The 17,716-nt window shown below is 53.4% G+C and overlaps 2 protein-coding genes and 1 long non-coding RNA gene across 4 annotated transcripts in view; 2 read left to right on the forward strand and 1 right to left on the reverse strand.

Annotated features, from left to right (window-relative positions):
- Positions 1 to 294: 294 nt before the first annotated feature.
- LOC123589748 lies at positions 295 to 17,572 on the reverse strand. Of its 2 annotated transcripts, none has more exons than XR_006708445.1 (4): positions 17,424 to 17,572; positions 15,698 to 15,798; positions 2,376 to 2,580; positions 295 to 2,012 (listed from the first exon to the last, which is right to left on the reverse strand). It is a non-coding gene; the product is annotated as an uncharacterized LOC123589748 (long non-coding RNA). The 2 variants fall into 2 exon arrangements; XR_006708444.1 differs by having other exon boundaries at positions 15,702 to 15,798; positions 17,424 to 17,569.
- EPO (erythropoietin) lies at positions 2,032 to 3,748 on the forward strand. The gene is given in 5 exon segments (XM_045462291.1): positions 2,032 to 2,051; positions 2,053 to 2,224; positions 2,448 to 2,534; positions 2,806 to 2,985; positions 3,155 to 3,748. Coding segments are annotated over 5 exon segments (615 nt in total). The 3' UTR covers positions 3,311 to 3,748.
- Positions 11,923 to 17,716, forward strand: part of ZAN (zonadhesin) — a 39,110-nt gene continuing 33,316 nt past the window's right edge. Inside the window, exons 1-6 of the mRNA XM_045462290.1 lie at positions 11,923 to 12,091; positions 13,135 to 13,187; positions 13,683 to 13,829; positions 14,002 to 14,273; positions 14,453 to 14,540; positions 15,242 to 15,394. Coding sequence (XP_045318246.1) covers positions 12,015 to 12,091; positions 13,135 to 13,187; positions 13,683 to 13,829; positions 14,002 to 14,273; positions 14,453 to 14,540; positions 15,242 to 15,394 — 790 coding nt within the window. The 5' untranslated portion in view covers positions 11,923 to 12,014. The remainder of the gene's footprint in view (positions 12,092 to 13,134; positions 13,188 to 13,682; positions 13,830 to 14,001; positions 14,274 to 14,452; positions 14,541 to 15,241; positions 15,395 to 17,716) is intronic.

Raw genomic sequence — 17,716 nt, forward strand, 5'->3', positions numbered from 1 at the left:
TTCCCTTCCACATCCTCCCCCCTGACATGCCTGACCATCCCGGATCTTCCTTCTCCCCTGCTGTACTAGCCTCTTCCCCCACCTCACATCTCTTCCCATGGAAATCCTACCCACCCTTCGAGGCTGAGCTCAAGTCACCTCCTGCATCAAATCTTCCGTGATTCCCCCAGCTAACAGTGAGCTCTGCCTCTTTCAAACTTTTCCACCTAGGCTCCACACACTCCAGTCCTCACACACTGCCCTGTGTACCCATCTTATCTCTATGGTAAGCTCCAAACTCCAGGAAGCAGGAGCAAGGTCTCAAACACATCTTTTTGTCTTGCAAAAGTCAGCTGACTTGACAAAAGAAGGCACCGATGGCTTGAATGAGATATCTTTAGTATCACAGAACTGGTAAGGATGTGAAGGAATATATATAACCATCTGTATTTGTAGGACTTTGGGACTGGGACTTCCATCAGCCCCATTTGATAGGTCAGGGCACTGAGGCTCAGGACTGAGACCTCTTTCCAAGGTTTGAGAGACCAGCCAGCCTTGGACTCCTGCTCTAGACAGCTTGCCCGGATGCTTCCTAGAAGCCCCAAAGGCTGAGCTGCAAATCTGAAGAGCCATCATTCTGGGGGATAGCTCTATTTCAGAGTTCTTAAGAATTCTGCCACGCAGACTAACCTATATCACAGGTCAGAGACAAAAACAACAAAAAGGATGTCAAAGTGCATGGCCTGTCCTGCACAACATACCAGGTGCCCGAAAGTTCCATTTCTGGGTTTTCAGAGTCCTGGAAAGTGATGAGTGGGGAGAGAAGACCCCCAGATTTCTTGCTTCGTGTGCCCCCATAAAATTCCAGACCATGAACAAATACTGGCTTCTAGAAGTAGTGGGATTGTGAGAGGAAGGCAACTCGCCTCTGCCAGCACCTTCCCGGCCTCCAGACCCAGCTGCCTCGCAGGAACCGGCACCCCCAGCTCTGAACCCCCCCACCTTGGCCCGAGAACGGGACGCCCCACTCTCCCACCCCCAGGGAGCGTCGGAGGCCCCCAGCCTTTCCCAGAATGGCACCCCTCCCGCGGGTGCGCACCCAGCGGCACCTCCCAGAACCCGGGCTCGGACGCGCAGACCGGTGCCCCGCTCCGCGCCTGCGGCCGCTGTGCTCCCGCCCCGGCGAACCCCCGACCTAGGCGTCCTGCCCCGGTCTGACCCCTCTGGCCCCTACCTCCGGCGACCCCTCACGCACACAGCCTGCCCCCCACCCCCACACACGCACGCACACATGCTGATAACAGCCCCGACCCCCGGCCGAGCCGCAGTCCCCGGGCCAACCCCGACCGGTCGCCGCGCGCCAGTCCTCGCGGACCGTGGCCAGCAGTCCTGCGCTCGCTGTGCGCGACCCCGGCTCGGCGGCCCTCGGACGGTGGCCCCTTCCCTCAGGGCGTGAGGCCGGCCCTGCCCCGCCGCGCTTCCCGGGATGAGGGCTCCCGGCAAGGGCGCCGGCCGAGCCCCTGGTCGCTGAGGGGCCGGGGGAGGCGCGGAGATGGGGTCGTGCGGTGAGTACCCGCCGGCTGGAGGAGCCCCCGCCCGCCTGGGCCCCTGTTTGAGCAGGAATTTACCGCTGGGGCTAGTGGCCCCGAGGTGGCCGGGTTCAAGGACCGACAACTTGCCAAGGACCCCGGAAGGGCAAGGGGGGTGGGGCAGCCTCCACGTGCCGGCAGGGCTCCCGGAGCCGCCGGGAAAAGGTGAAATCTGACCCGGGCACGGGGACGCGGTTTGCGGGTTCGGGGGGAAGAGCGGCGGCTCCGTGCGTGGGGAGGAAGCTGATACCTGGGTCTTGGAGCAATCCCCGGGATCTGCGAGAGGGGAAGCCTCTGTCACACCGGGATTGAAGTTTGCCCGGGAGAAGGGGATGCCGGTAGTTTGGGGGGTGGGGTGTGCTCACCGCGGCGGCGGCGGGGATTGAATGAAGGCCAAGGAGGCAGAACCCGAGCGCTGGGAAGGTTCGGGGTGGGAGCGACAAGCTGGGGGCAGAGGAACGGGATGTGTGAACCTGCTCCTCCAAACACACTCAGCCTGGCACTCTTTTCTAGAATGTCCTGCCCTGCTGTTTCTGCTATCTTTGCTGCTGCTTCCCCTGGGCCTCCCAGTCCTGGGCGCCCCCCCTCGCCTCATCTGTGACAGCCGAGTCCTGGAGAGGTACATTCTGGAGGCCAGGGAGGCCGAAAATGTCACGGTGAGGCTCCCTCCATAAAACATTCCACAGAACTCACTCTCAGGAGTCCTGGGGGGGGGGGGGTCCTCCAAGATCCAAGATCCAGGAAGCTGAGCCCCTTCCTGGCACTTGGTTCAGTAACAATGATAAAAGTGGTACCCCCAATGCATACCTGGAAGCTAGGTAAGGGGCAATGGTGGAGGGGAGCCCTCGGGGAGCCTGACTCGGGGGTCGTGCATTTCAGATGGGCTGTGCTGAAGGCTGCAGCTTCAGTGAGAATATCACTGTCCCAGACACCAAGGTCAACTTCTATACCTGGAAGAGGATGGACGTGAGTTTATGTTTTCCTTCTTCTTGGGGAGTCTCATTTTGGGAACCTGTTGGGGTGGGAGGGAGAATGATAGAAGGAGGTGAGGGCTGAATGCAGTATGTCCATTCATTTGTTCCTTCCTTCCTTCCTTCCTTCCTTCCTTCCTTCCTTCCTTCCTTCCTTCCTTCAACAAAACTGATTCCATGCCTTCATTTGCTCAGCTTGGTGCTTGGGGTTGCTGAGACGGAGGGGCTGGCTTGGGCTGCTGACTCCAAGTGTCCACTCCCTTTAGGTCGGGCAACAGGCTGTGGAAGTCTGGCAGGGCCTCGCCCTGCTCTCAGAAGCCATCCTGCGGGGCCAGGCCTTGCTGGCCAACTCCTCCCAGCCATCTGAGACCCTGCAGCTGCATGTGGATAAAGCCGTCAGCAGCCTGCGCAGCCTCACCTCCCTGCTTCGGGCACTGGGAGCCCAGGTGCGTAGGTGGGGGGGCCTCACTTCTCTCTGCCCTTTCTGTAAAATGGGAGAAGGACCCCTGCCAAGAAACACTGAGGCTCTCATCCCCCTTCCCCGATTCTAGCCTGAATCCCATCGGGGATTCAGTGCCCCGGCACTGCGGTAACCTTCTGTTCTCTCCTTGGCAGAAGGAAGCCACCTCCCTTCCAGAGGCAACCTCTGCTGCTCCACTCCGAACATTCACTGTCGATACTTTGTGCAAACTTTTCCGAATCTACTCCAACTTCCTGCGGGGAAAGCTGACGCTGTACACAGGGGAGGCCTGCCGAAGAGGAGACAGGTGACCAGGTGCTCCCACCCCGGGCATGTCCACCACCTCACTTACCACCACTGCCTGTGCCACGCCCTCTGCACCACCACTCCTGACCCCTGTCGGGGGTGATCAGCTCAGCACCAGCCTGTCCCACGGACACTCCACGGCCAGTGGTGACATCGCAAGGGCCAGAGGAACTGTCCAGAGCGCAACTCAGATCTAAGGATGTCACAGGGCCAGCCTGAGGCCCCGAAGCAGGAGGAATTTGGAGGAAATCAGCTTAAACTTGGGGATGGAGCCTTGCTGGGGAGAAACCGAAACTCATCTTGGTGCCCTGCCGAACCGTGATGCCGGGACAAGGTGGAGGGCCGATACCTCTTCGCGCACCCATCAGGCAGGGATAGGAGGGACCGGAGAATTTAGGTGGCGAGCCATGAATTCTCCAGGTCTCATGGGCACTCCCATGATAGTAAGAGCCTGCCGGACGAAGGGTGGTGGGAGCCAGGGAGATGGGATGGGGGCTGGCCCCTGGCTCTCAGTGGGTCCACATCTTGTGTATTTTTCAATCTCACCGGCAAGAACTGAAACCACAACACGGCTCTTGGCTTTTCTGTTTTCCCCTGGAGCGCCCCACTTCCCTGGCCCTGCTCCCACCCTGGCAGCAGGCAGCAGTCCTGGGAAACTAGAGCTGGAGGGGGTCAGGCCCTACGTGCTGCCTCGCATGGCCTGTCTGACCTCTTGACCCCACTGGGCCTGAGGCCACAAGCTCTGCCCACGCTGGTCAATAAGGTGGCTCCATTCAAGGCTATTCTTCAGTAGGCAGCTGGCAACTCTCTTTAGTGAGTTACAGCCGCCATCAAGGAAACAGGAGCCAGGAGAAAGAGTCCCTTTGGTGGCTGGGGACAGCTCCCAGTCCTGTATACTAGACCCTTATTATTTCTCACTTCTTCTCTGTGGTGCCTTTGGCTAAAACCACATTCCCAGTGTCCGCCTTTGCCACCTCTAAATCCCGCTGCCCTCTTTCCTTGCCGGGGACGGTCACTATTAATGCTCTACCCTGTAACTGACAGAAGGAGCCACCTTCCCCGACAAGGGTCTCACTGAGCATGGCTCTTCCGGTCGACTTCATTTGATTCCTTGCACAACTCTAGGAGGAAGTGTCCACTGGCATTCCCATTGAACAGATGAAGAAATAAAGTCACTGCCAAGGTCGAGACAACAGGAACCCCCAACTCCCCCAGCACTGACCCCTTCCCTCTTCTGCTTGTTCCTTCCACAGAATCCCTACCTGCTCCCTGCTTCCCCGGGATATGGGACACAGAACCAACGGCCTCCACTCTCCATCCCTACGTCTAATTTTACTCATTACTCTGACAATCGACTTCAAATTCCTTCCCAGACATAATGCTTCCGCTGTAAAGTACCGCCCAGGAGAGACCAGTGCAGACACCAAAAGATGACACAAAACTGCATCAGGATCCAGATCCCGGCCGTTAACGTATATGGGAGGATCAGTCTCTCTGTTTCTATCACAAAACAGAGAAGTCAGGCTGCACCCCTGAAAATATGCAAAAGAGAGAGAAGTTTTGCAATCTGCAGCAGGAAAAATTAGGGGTAGGTTGCAGGATTGGAGGGTATCTGTGAAGTATAGGAGCGTGATGGGGGCAGGGGTGGGAGGAATCCACAGAGGGGTGGATCCAAAGGAGAATTTTCACCTGGCCAATCCAGCTCCTGGGGCACAGTGCCCTCTTCAGGCCCCACTAGGAAATGCTAAACAAATTGGCCTGCAAAAGAACCCTTAAGGCTCCGATCTTGGCACATTTCAATAGAAGTTTGCAGGGGCGCCTGGGTGGCTCAGTCGGTTGAGCGTCCTACTTCGGCTCAAGTCACGATCTCACGGTCCGTGAGCTCGAGCCCCGCGTCGGGCTCTGGGCTGATGGCTCAGAGCCTGGAGCCTGCTTCACATTCTGTGTCTCCCTCTCTCTCTGACCCTCCCCCGTTCATGCTCTGTCTCTGTCTCAAAAATAAATAAACGTTAAAAAAGAAAAATTTTTTTTTAAAAGAAGTTTGTATTGCGGTTTCCACAGATGGCATCTGGTTCTCGCCCCACTGCTGTGAATCAGGAAGGGAGGAATCTGTCTTTCTCTGTGGCAGAACTGAAGTCAAGAGGGTTGTCCTGAAATCCAAGGAATGCAGCTAATAATGGCAGCTGGGACCTGAACACAAGGTTGAGGACTCAACCCCTAAGCACATCTTAGCCTGATGTGGTACCTAGCTAGTTAAGGGACCCCAACTATATGACCTGGGCCAGTATGTTGAAACATTCAAAACATATGGGGTGCCTGAGTGGCTCAGTTGGTTAAGTATCTGACGGTGGCTCAGGTCTTGATCTCATGGCTCGTGAGTTCAAGGCTTGCGTCGGGCTCTGTGCTGACAGCTTGGAGCCTGGAGCTTCCTTCAGATTCTGTGTCTCTTTCTCCCTTTTTCTCTCTGCCCCTCCCCCACTAGCACTCTGTCTGTCTGCCTGTCTCTCTCTCTCTCAAAAATAAAAAAACTAGGGGTGCCTGGGTGGCGCAGTCGGTTAAGCGTCCGACTTCAGCCAGGTCACGATCTCGCGGTCCGTGAGTTCGAGCCCCGCACGGGGCTCTGGGCTGATGGCTCAGAGCCTGGAGCCTGTTTCCGATTCTGTGTCTCCCTCTCTCTCTGCCCCTCCCCCGTTCATGCTCTGTCTCTCTGTCCCAAAAATAAATAAACGTTGAAAAAAATAAAAAAAAAAAAATAAAAAAACTAGGGGCGCCTGGGTGGCGCAGTCGGTTAAGCGTCCGACTTCAGCCAGGTCACGATCTCGCGGTCCGTGAGTTCGAGCCCCGCATGGGGCTCTGGGCTGATGGCTCAGAGCCTGGAGCCTGTTTCCGATTCTGTGTCTCCCTCTCTCTCTGCCCCTCCCCCGTTCATGCTCTGTCTCTCTCTGTCCCAAAAATAAATAAACGAAAAAAAAAATAAAAATAAAAAAACTTAAAAAAAAACCCCACATAACTCATTGATTCCACACTTAACGGAGTACCTACTGGGTGCCAGCTTCTGTGCTGAGTGCTTAGAAAAACATGAAATGATCATCTGCGCCACTCAGAGCCCAGGTGTCCTCCGAGAAAGCGGGCATTCCCCACTGGAGACAAAAAGACAGGAGCTCATAAACGTGGACAGAGCCGGCTTTGTAGGTCACTGTATGGACAGGCCCTGATGGGAAGGACCCGGTGAAGGCTCAAGTCCCTGCGAAGCAACACAGATACCCAAGGAGGGAGGGTGTCTCCAGATTCCAGATGTTTTTCAGGCACAGGCAGGGAGTGTGAACTCTCTTCTGTACTATGATGATGATGATTCACAACTTATTAAACTCTGGCACCGGCATGACCTGCTGTGATTCCCACCACCAATCCACGAAACAGGAGGACCTTCAGTATCATCCCCGTTTGCCGGATGGGGAGAATAAAACTTAAGTCCCACCAGGTAAACGACAGCCAGCCAGCTCCTCTGACTTCCTGGCAGGACAGGAGCCAGCACAGCCCAGTTCTGAGTCAGCCGGTTACATAATTGTTTAATGGCACTGCCTTGTGTTTGTAGAGTGCTTTGCGATTTACAAGGTGCTTTCTCGGGGCATTTTCTTATTTGCTCTCCTAAGCGAGGGAGGAAGGCAGAGATGGTAGAGAATCTCCATTTTGCAGAGGAAGAAACCAAGGTTCAGAGAGATTATGGGCCGTGCCCAGGCCGTAAGACACTGAGAGGAAGATAAGGACCAGGATCCAGGTTCTCTGACCCTGGTTCCCCCTTCTGCCCCAAGCGGGGACCACAGGGAAAGGAGCGTAGAGGGAGTAGCTGGAGGAGAGGGAGCACTTCTGGGTCAATGAGGCTTTAGGCCCATCCATCTCTCACTATCAACTCCTCCGTGCTCCATCCCCTGCCTGGGGTTCCTCCTTCCTCCCTAGATGGGCAGAAGTTACCTCCCACCCTTCCCAGACCCAAGTCTCCAGCACTGGAGGCCAACCCAGTCGCCTCCAGCAGCCGGAGACCCCACCTTGACTGCCACCTATTGGCCCAAACCTTCTCCCTGGGCCTGAGCATCAGGCTGACCAAATGCACCTGCCTGACCCCAGCTCACAGGTCACCTAAGATGTTCCTGGAACTGCTCAGAATCCTCTTCTCACCAAAGAAGACAAGTGTTGCCGGAGTTGAGTTGGCAACATTAGACATTGCAACCTGAGCTGAATGTTAACTACGTTTTTTGTTTTTTTTTTTTCCCCTAGCTGGTCAAGGTTAATTCCTCTAAAATTCCATCATAAAACTGTGACATTATGAAAGATTACTGGCAACAGAAAAGCAGGCAGGAGTATGGTTTCCCAACTTATATGAGTCATGCCCAAACATGAACTCTCTCTTCTTGATTTTTAAAAATTGATTAGGAAAAAAATTACATGACCCACACACAATTCTTGCTTTAAAACAAAACAAAATAAAACAAAATTTAGCCGTGCTAGTCTCTCCATTTTACAGAAGCACACACTAAGGACCAGAGAGGGTGAGTAAAGTGTCCAAGGAAACACAGTGAAGCCAAGACCGGCTTTACTTCTCTGGAGTGGTTCCCAGGGTTTCTACATGCCAGGGTCTCTCACACCTATCCCTGCAGCTGCTAGGCTGGTCAAGCCACAAGCCCTCTGGGTCCTTGTGTACTCATGACTCCCCAAAATGCAGAGCCCGGGGGCTCCCTCCCACATCGCCGGCCCTTCCTGTCCTGACTTGTGAACCAACCCCCACCCCCGGACAGGTTGGAAGCTGAGATTGTCCAGCTCTGTGGCGCCAAAGAGAGGTCAGCAAAAGCAGCCCTCGGAGGACTTATTGCCCAACCAGGAGGGGCTGTGGATCAATTGACTTCTGTTGCTCTTCCCCGGGTTAACCATTTCCTGGCGCTGTCCCTCTCTTGACTGCTCTCCTAACCTGGTATGGAGAAAGGGTAGATCAGGGTTTGGGCTGGGCACCCATTACATCCCCCACTTTGATGAAAAGGGGCAGAGGATTGCTCTCTCCCCAGATCGGACCCCTACACAGTCCCTTTGGGCTCATGTGGGCAGGAATCCCCAGGACTGTGAAGGGGGTTAGGACTTCCCTCTTCGATGTACCCCTGGGCATAGATTTTTTTTTTAAGTTTTTTACAGTTTATTTATTTTGAGAGAGAGAGAGAGAGAGAGAGAGAGAGAACACGCTCATGAGTGGGGTAGGAGCAGAGAGAGAGGGAGAGAGAATCCCAAGTAGGCTCCTTGCTGTCCACACAGAGCCCAACGTGTGGCTCAATCCCACAACCATGAAATCATGACCTGAGCTGAAACCAAGAGTCAGATGCTCTACCGACTGAGCCACGCCGGGCATAGATTTGATGATAGGGAATGGGGGGCTGCCAAGGTGAAGGGAGTGAAACTGAAGGCTTTTAGAATCACCTGGGTGTGGTGGGATATGGGAAATCTGGACAGGAGAGGCCAGCTCGCTGCTGGCCAGCCCTCCAGCCTAGATACGGCTCCGTATGTGCGGTGAGAGTCAACAGCCTTTTCAAAAGGGGCAAAACCACCCTTCCGCTGCCGTCTTATGTAGGATTGCCATTTATGAAACAGGTCAAAGCAGAGCTGCTCTGGCTGGGGTGGGGGTGGGGGTGGGGTCCTGACCTCCTCTGGATGCTCCCAACACAACTGTGGGAGTCTGCAGGCCACACTGTGGGGACCGTCGGAGCCATGCTCTCGGGCCGGACAGTGGACTTCATTTCCGAAGAGCTCAGTTTCAACACACGGAAAACGAGGACAATAGTTGTGCAATGAAGAGGACACGAGGTGCGGTTAGATTAGCCCACAAGCACCGCTGTTCCTGGCTCCTGGAAAGTTCTCCCCACTCCTGCTGTCTCGATGTTACTGTCCAGCTGCACCACCATCCCTCACCCTCCGCAGCCTCCTCTCCTGTCTCTCCAGCTCCAACCAGCCTCTCTTTGGTCCTTATCTGCCGAGGCTGCCACAGAAGCCTTTGGAGAATGTACGTGGGATCAAGTCACCCTGGTGGCTTAAAAACTTTTAGTGGCCCTTCAAAGCTATGGCATCCAAGGTCCTCCAAGCCAGGGACCCTGCCTCTCCGCCCCCCCCCCCCCCCGCCGCCCCCACACCATTCTTCAAAAAAGTGTCATGCTCCCTCTAAGCTTGGAACATTCTCCCTTCCTGGATGTGTCTTCCCATCTTGTCTGATCACCACCTCTTTGTGGTTTAGAAAGTCTCTAAACCTGTGTCGGCAAGGTCTCCTCCGTCCCTTCCCAGAGGTGGCTCATCCCTCCTGTTGTCTGCATTCTGGACTCTTCCGGCCTCTTTCATTTAATAACATACGCAGGATCCCTTTCCACTATCACAGCATACAGCTCTACCACCATTCTTTATTTTTTCCTTAAGCCAGGAATAAACTTTAACAAAGCGTAATAACATCAATTAATATTTTTAAATTATTTTTTGATTGTGGTAACATACTCAACATAAAATTTGTCATCTTAACCATTCAAATTCTTAAAAAATTCTTTTGTTTTTTTAAAACGTATTTATCTCTGTACCCCACATAGGGCTTGAACTCGCGACCCCAAGATCAAGAGTCTCACACTCTTCCAACTGAGTCAGCCAGGCACCCCTCTTCTTAACCATTTTTAAGCGTGCAGTTCAGTGGCATTAAGTACATTCGCATTGTGACATCATCACCACTGGCCATCCACACAACCTTCACATCTTCCCTAGCTGAAATTCTGTCCCCATGAAACAAAAACTCCTTATTCCTGTCAACCACCATTCTATTTTCTGTCTCTACGAATCTGACTACAGTAGGCATCTCCTATGAGCGGAATCATATGCTATTTGTCTTTCTGTGTCAGGCTTATTTCACTTAGCATAATGTCCTCAGTGTTGCAGCATGTGTGAGGATGTCCTTCGTTTTAAAGGCTGAATGAGGGGCGCCTGGGTGGCGCAGTCGGTTAAGCGTCAGCCAGGTCACGATCTCGCGGTCCGTGAGTTCGAGCCCCGCGTGGGGCTCTGGGCTGATGGCTCAGAGCCTGGAGCCTGTTTCCGATTCTGTGTCTCCCTCTCTCTCTGCCCCTCCCCCGTTCATGCTCTGTCTCTCTCTGTCCCAAAAATAAATAAACGTTGAAAAAAAAAAAAAAAAGGCTGAATGAGGGGCGCTTGGGTGGCTCAGCTGGTTAAATATCCGACTCCGGCTCAGGTCATGATCTCGCAGTTTGCGAGTTCGAGCCCCGCGTTGGGCTCTGTGCTGACAGTTGGGAGCCTAGAGCTTGCTTCAGATTTTGTGTCTCCCTCTCTCTGCCCCTCCCTTGTTCACACTTTGTCTCTCTCAAAAAATAAAAAAATTAAAAATAAACATTAAAAAAAAAGGCTGAATGATATTGTATGTATGTGCCATATTTTTTGGCTTTGTGGACTTTGGGTCACCTTCACCTTTTGGCTATGGTGAATAATGTCACCATAAACATGGGTGACCAGGTTACCTATCTCTTCATCTTTGCATTCAATTCTTTTTGGTATACAGACAAAAGTGGAATTGCTGGGCCTTATGGTAATTCTATTTTTAACTTTTGGAGGAGTGCCATTCTTTTTAATATGTACATAATATTCCTCCATGTGAAAAATAGTCCTTGACTATGATCCAACCGCATCTCTGCCCAGCTTTGTGCAAAAAGGCATTTCTATTACTATTTTGTGCAAATAGGTATTTCTGTGGGAAGATGCTTGGAAAGGTAAGGTGGGGTCAAAGATGTGCATGTTAGGAAGTTTGAGAGTTTCAGATTACCTTCGAAGAAGTTTTCACCAACATAGAGTCTTAGCATCAATGTATTTGAGTGTGTCTACCCACATCCTGGCCAATGCCCAATGCCTTCAATCTCTTAAATGGTTGTCAATGTGACAGTTGTAGTTTTGATTAGCATTTTCCTTATCGCTAGTGAAGCAGGACATCTTCTCCGATGCTTACTGGCTGGTGGTATGTCTTCCTCTGGGACTTGTCTTTTTCGATTCTTTGCAGTAATGACCTGCCAGTCGTTTTCGCCATTGTTGCCAGCTATAGAATTTTAGATTTGAAATGATTTTCTGTTGGAATTCTGCAGACAATGTTCCACGGCCGCTTAGAACCCCTGGTTGCTATTGAAAAGCCTGATGCCATGCTGATTCCTGATCCTTAGTATGTGACCTGCTTCTTTCTATCTGAAAGTGGTTAGGGTCTTCTCTCCCCTCCTCCCCCAATACTCTGAAATCTCATGACAGACCTTCCATGGGTGTCTTTGCACCCATCATAAGAGACCCCTTTTCATCAAGAGACTCGTAGCTCAGTCCTATGAAATCTTCTCGTGTGGTTTTTCCGAAGTCCTTTCTTTTCCTTTGTCCTTTCTGATTTGAACTCTTTTGGTTGGATGCTAGACGTTCTGGACTGCTTCTCTAAGTCTTTCTCTTGGTCCTTCTCTCCTGCTCTCATCTCATTTCCTTTCACTGGATTTTAAATTTCCACCTTTGTAGTTTTCATTTCCCAGAGCGTTCTGGTGTTCTCTGTCTGGTTTTCAGGGCATCCCTGGAAGGATGTCAAGCGAGGAGGGTCAGGGATAGATAAAGTAGCCCGCGCTCACTGTGCCTTCCCCTCTTCCCCAAGAGCCGCCTCTGAGGTCCCATATGGCTCCTCCAGTCTGGACTCTGGTGCTGCTGGTGGGGGCCGCCTGGGGCCAGGGCCACATGCCTGCCCCTGTCCGGTAAGCGGGGCTCAGGGGGTGATCTGGGGTGACTCTGGGGGAGAGTGAGGGGCAAAGCTGGAGGGGGCAAAAGGGTAACGATGAAGGGCACAGCCATGGGGAGGAAGGGGATGATGAACAGGAACAGTGGGGAGAACCCCACGACCCAAGCGCCTAGAACTGAGGAGTGTGAGAAGCTCAGAGGACAGAGCCCAGATGTTAGAAAGAGCAAGAAGAGACGAGAGGAGAGGCTGGGCCTTCAGGAAACGGACCAAACCCAGGGCAAACCCAGCAGATGGCCTACACCATCTGGGGAGGCGCAGTGAGCTTCTCTGCGTTATTCCCAGGGCGAGGAGGGGCCATCCCTGTGTTATTCATCTGTATGTTCAGTGGCACGTAGCTAGGGCAGCGTGGGACCCAGGGTCCCCGCTCTAAGGGGAGAACTGAGGCTTCAGCACAAGAGGACCTCAGCTCGAAGGAAGGGGTTTCCTCAGGTGTAAACGCCGAGGCACTGCTTGAGAACTGCCATACACACGATCGGGTTCCTCCTCCAGGGAGGCTCCAACACAGGTCACAGAGGCACGGAGGGAACCAGTGAGGCGCTCCAAGGAGAGGCACTCATTATTTTATTTTATTTTTAGGAGATAGATGAGAATTTAACGTGAGGAGGTTGGGGGCCTTCTTTTTTTTTTTTTAATGTTTATTTTTTGAGAGACAGAGCACAAGTTGGGGAGGGTCATAGAGAGAGAAGAAGACACAGAATCTGAAGCAGGCTCCAGGCTCTGAGCTGTCAGCACAGAGCCTGATGTGCAGCTCGAACCCACAAGCAGTGAGATCATGACTTGAGCCGAAGTCAGTCGCCCAACCGACTGAGCCACCCAAGTGCCCGGCCTTTCGAAAACCTTAAAGACAAGTAAATATATGTTCGCTGCCTACACTTTGGTGCAATATGAATACCAAGAAATCCTTCACAAAGGACCACTCAGAAAGCTCACGATCAATGAGGCTTATGATTCTTGATGATGACAAGTATTACTTTTTTTTTTTCCTTCTCCAACCCCAAGGAAGGGGAAGCCTTCAGAATGGAAGCCAGTTGCTCGCAACTCTAGGGATAACCGTGAGTTGGAAACCAGCACCACTCAGACCTTTCTCCTTCCCCAGGGCAGGGTGGCCACCTCGAGGGCCCTCTGGGCTGGGCGATGGCATCAACACATAGTGATGTGTGGAGGGCAGTCCTTGGATGAACAGAGGGTGGAGGGACCATGGAAGAGTGGAGTCCAAGCCCTACCTAGAAGATTCATATTCAGATTAACAACAACAAAATGTATGCATCCAGACAAAGCCTGTCTGCCCAGATGAATCCACCCCCTGGACCTCAGTGTGCGACCCCTGGACCCCTGTCCTAGAAGTCATTCTGCCCTGCCCCACCCCGCCCTGAATTTCTCCTACGAGATTCTTATTTCTCAGATTCTCTTTTCCAAATCTGTGCTCTGGACCCACATAGTGGCTGCCTTCTCTAAGCTAAGCAATCCTGCTAACCCCCGACCCCCAGTTTGGCTCTGGGGCTGGCCCTCTCCCCTCTCCTGGCCTCAGAGCGGCCCTTTCTTCCCAGCTGTTCTCACTCAGTGTGACTTTGAGGATAACTCCAACCCCCTCTGTGATTGGACCCAAGGGTCCACAGATGACGGGGACTGGACTCGAGCCAGTGGACCCTCCCCCACCGGCAGTACGGGTCCCCCCGGGGGCTACCCCAACGGAGGTAAGGAAGCCTAAGGTTTAGGGAGACAGCTAGGAGGTAGGCACGGGCAGACGCGGGTGCAGGGAGAAGGGAGGCAGCCGGAAGTGGACGCCTGGGCTCTGGGAAGGGGGTGGGAGGGCAGCCCTCAAGGCTGGGAGGGCCTCCTCATCATCCTGGGCTCTGCCTCCCGCAGAGGGCTACTACCTGCACATGGCATCGAGCACCTTCCACCGGGGCGGGGTGGCCCGCCTACGCAGCCCCCCCATATGGGAGCAAGGCCCCCTCTGCGTGCACTTCGCCTACCACCTGTTTGGGCTTTCGTGGGGCGCCCAGCTCAAACTACTGCTGCTCAGGGACACCAAGAAGAAGCGCCCCAGCCTGCTCTGGAAACATACTAACACCCAGAGCCCCTCCTGGATTCCCACCGCTGTCACCGTGCCTATGGGCCTTGCCCTGCCCAGTCAGGTGAGGGTGAGGCAGAGGGCAGAGCCTTGGGCCCCAGGGCGAATCTGGGTGGGTGGGGGCAGGAGGGGCCGGGACAAGGAGGGGGCGCCAGGGCCAGGCCACCCGAATTCAGGCAGGAAAAGTGGAGGCCTGAGGCAAAGGAGTTTACAGGCTGCGTGGTCCCCTCCTTTCTCCCACAGGTGATGTTTGAAGGAGTGAGGGGCAGCACGGCTTACCTGGACATCGCTCTGGATGCCATCTCCATCCATAGGGGCCCCTGCAATCGGAGTGAGCCCCTGTCCCTCCTTCTCTCTCTGCCTCCACCATCCGCCCAGCTCTGGCTTCCCTCTACTTCCACACCTCACACCTTTGAATCCTGAAGCACCTACACCTAAGGAGAGGTTCCCTTTGAACACAGTTGTGGTAATAACTTTCTGAGAGTGACCAGCCAAGTCCGGATTGCCCTGGACTGTCCCCATTTTTGCACAGAAAGTCCTGCATCTCAGGAATGCCTCAGTCCCTGCGCAAAACTGGATGTCTGGTCACTCCAGCTGTTCCCCCAGATCCATCCCAAATCAGCCCTCTAAGCTGACATATAGAGATTCAAGGGGAGCAAACTCAAGTGAAGGAAAATTCCAGAAGCTGAGTCCAAGTAATTAACACTTACTGGGCACAGGATTGTACTAGTGGCTCTCCACAAATGATCTAAAGTAAGATAGGCGGGTGCTGCCGTTCCCAGTTATAGATGAGGAAACTGAGGCTTGGGCAGGTTCTGTAACATGTCCCAGGAATAAGCCGTTGAGGAGTGGAATTGTATCTGGCTCCAAAGCCCACCGTGGCTCACGGTATTCTGACTCAGAATTGGGTCCCACAGTATTGGGACTCAGAATTCTGAGTATGTCCACACTGGGGCATACTTTTGAGAGCTGCATCCTTCTAGAACAAGCTAAATCCTCCCTCCCTCCCCACCCTGCTCTTTCTCCCCTCAGTCTGCATGATGCAAATGTGCAGCTTTGACATTCCAAATGATCTCTGTGGCTGGAGCTGGATCCCGACAGCCTCGGGGGCCAAGTGGGTCCAGAAGAAGGGGTCGTCCGGGGTGCTGAAAGTGGGGCCTGAGGATGATTTCTCTAGCCCTGGTGGTAAGTAATGACCACACTTCCGTCCTTTGACTTTGTGGGCTTCTAGTGACCTCTGCAGGAGTTTACGAAGTTTGCCTGACTACCGCACAGTAACTGCCATGGGATGTAAGCCCCAGCAACCTCAAACCTCGCTGAGCACAAGTTACTCAGCAGAAAGCAAACTCCACACCCCAGCTTCCCCCACTGCCATCCCACAAACTCCACCGGGCAGACCCAACACAGCCTACTCCTCACCTCCCTTCCCTGGCACCATTCATTCATGCATTCTTCATTCATTCGTTCATCCATTCATTCAACAAGTACCTACTGAGCGCCTATGATGTGCCAGGTGCTGTCCCAGGCCCTTGAGATACATCAGCTTACAAAACAGACTAGGAGTGGCAGGGGTGAGAGGAAGATGGTTCCTGAAACAAGAAATAAATTATAGTTATAGCAGGACTATTGAAAAATGAAAGTCAAACAAAATGAGGGGATTGGGAGTGCAGGAGTTAAGGCGGGGGGTGTTGTGAGTTTTAAACAAGGTGTCAGGGTAGGTCTCATTCAGGTCATATTCGAGCATAAACTTGAAGCAAGTGAAGGAGTGACGGAGTGAACATATAGAGGGGAAGAACATTCTAAGCAGAGGGGCCAGCCATGCAAAGGTCCTGAGGTAGCAGTGAGCTAGGAGGTAGGGGAGGTGCTGAGATACAAGAGGCCACCTAGCAAGGATAGAGAAGAGGAGCTTAGAGCAGTCCTAGGCCAGGCTGATGACTTGGGGCCTTGAAGGCCATGGTCGGAACTGTGGCTTTGATTCCATGTGGATGTGGATGGGGAGCCTTTGCAGGATTTGGAGCAGAGGAGTGACTAAATCTGCCTTATGTTTAAAAGGATCACTTGGGGTTTTTTTGTTTTTGTTTTTGCGTTGAGAATACGCTGAAGGGAACGGCCAAAGGAAGATGCAGAGAGGCCATTTAGAAAGCTTTTGCAATATGGCACCTGGGTGGCTCAGTCGGTTAAATGTCCGACTTCGGTTCAGGTCGTGATCTCATGGTTCGTGAGTTCGAGCCCTGTGTCGGGCTCTGTGCTGACAGCTCTGAGCCTGGAGTCTGCTTGGGATTCCCTGCCTCCCTCTCTCTCTGCCCCTCCCCCACTCATGCACGTGTGCGTGCTCTCTCTCTAAAATAAACATATACATATGTATATAGTTACAAGGCTTTTGTAATAAGCCAGGCAATATGTTTCCTCTTCCATTGCATCCATGTCTGTCCGTAGCTTCTTTCCCACCATCTCTCTCTGTGCTCTAGGCTGGGCTTTTCTTTCCACAGATGACCCCTCCCTCCCTTCCTTCCCCCTTTCTACTTTCTCCCCTTCCTTCCTTCCTTCCTTCCTTCCTTCCTTCCTTCCTTCCCTCCTTCCCTGTGCCTCTCTGCTCCTTTTCTCTCGCCCACAGCAGCTACCTCTCTTCCTGTCTTCTCCACACAACGTGCCTCTCCAGGCCTCACAGAGCACACGCCACGCACGCCAAGCTGTGCAGGTCAAACATGAGAACCCCGCTCCCTGATTTCTTCTCTAAATTCTCTTCTTTGTTCTCTGGCCCCTTGCATTTCTCCATTCTCAATCCTCTCCCTTCATTTTTCTGTCCTTTTCCTCTCCGTCTGCCCCCAGCGCCCAGAAGCCCTTTCTGCTCACTCCAAATGCAAGATCTCCTTCCTCTGCGCCTTCTTGCTGTTCCTGCTGCCGGAGGTCCGCCTTCTAGAAAGACCCGGAGAACCTCCCCTTCCCTTCCGAAGTCCTGGAGATCAGGGCAGGGCCAGCCCATCTCCGCATCACCCCCGCCCCCCAGTATTAGCACCCCCAAGCCGAGCCCCAGTCGTTTCAGTAAATGTTGGTTGTTGTTTCCATTTTCTCTCTCCTCCTTTTTCCAGCTTGCTTCCTTTTATTTTTCCCTCTTTTCTTTTACTCCCACTTCTCCTTTCCACCAACCAGCTATCCCATTAGCGCCCTCGTGGCGTTTTCTTTCACCATTTACCACTTCCCTCCTTCCCCTTACCTCCTCCTTCCCTGATGTTTCCTCTCTTTTCTCTTCCCTCCCCTTCTGCCCTCTTTTCTGTCTCCCCGAGGCCGCCTTTCCAGGCCTGGTGCGTGCGCGCTCACCAGGCAGGACCGCTCGGGAGTCAAGACGGAGCGCGCCTGCGCAGCCTAACTTTTTTCCCCGGCTACCAGTTGCGTCCCGGGGCGAAGTCTAGGTTGATTGGCTGCTTGAACTGCCGGAGGGGGTGGGGTGGGAAGATGCCGGCTTCTAGGCGTGAGACCAGTCCTCTCTCACCAGTTTGTCTGAATCAG

The sequence above is a fragment of the Leopardus geoffroyi genome, chromosome E3 (assembly GCF_018350155.1).
Source record: "Leopardus geoffroyi isolate Oge1 chromosome E3, O.geoffroyi_Oge1_pat1.0, whole genome shotgun sequence".
Taxonomy (NCBI): domain Eukaryota; kingdom Metazoa; phylum Chordata; class Mammalia; order Carnivora; family Felidae; genus Leopardus; species Leopardus geoffroyi.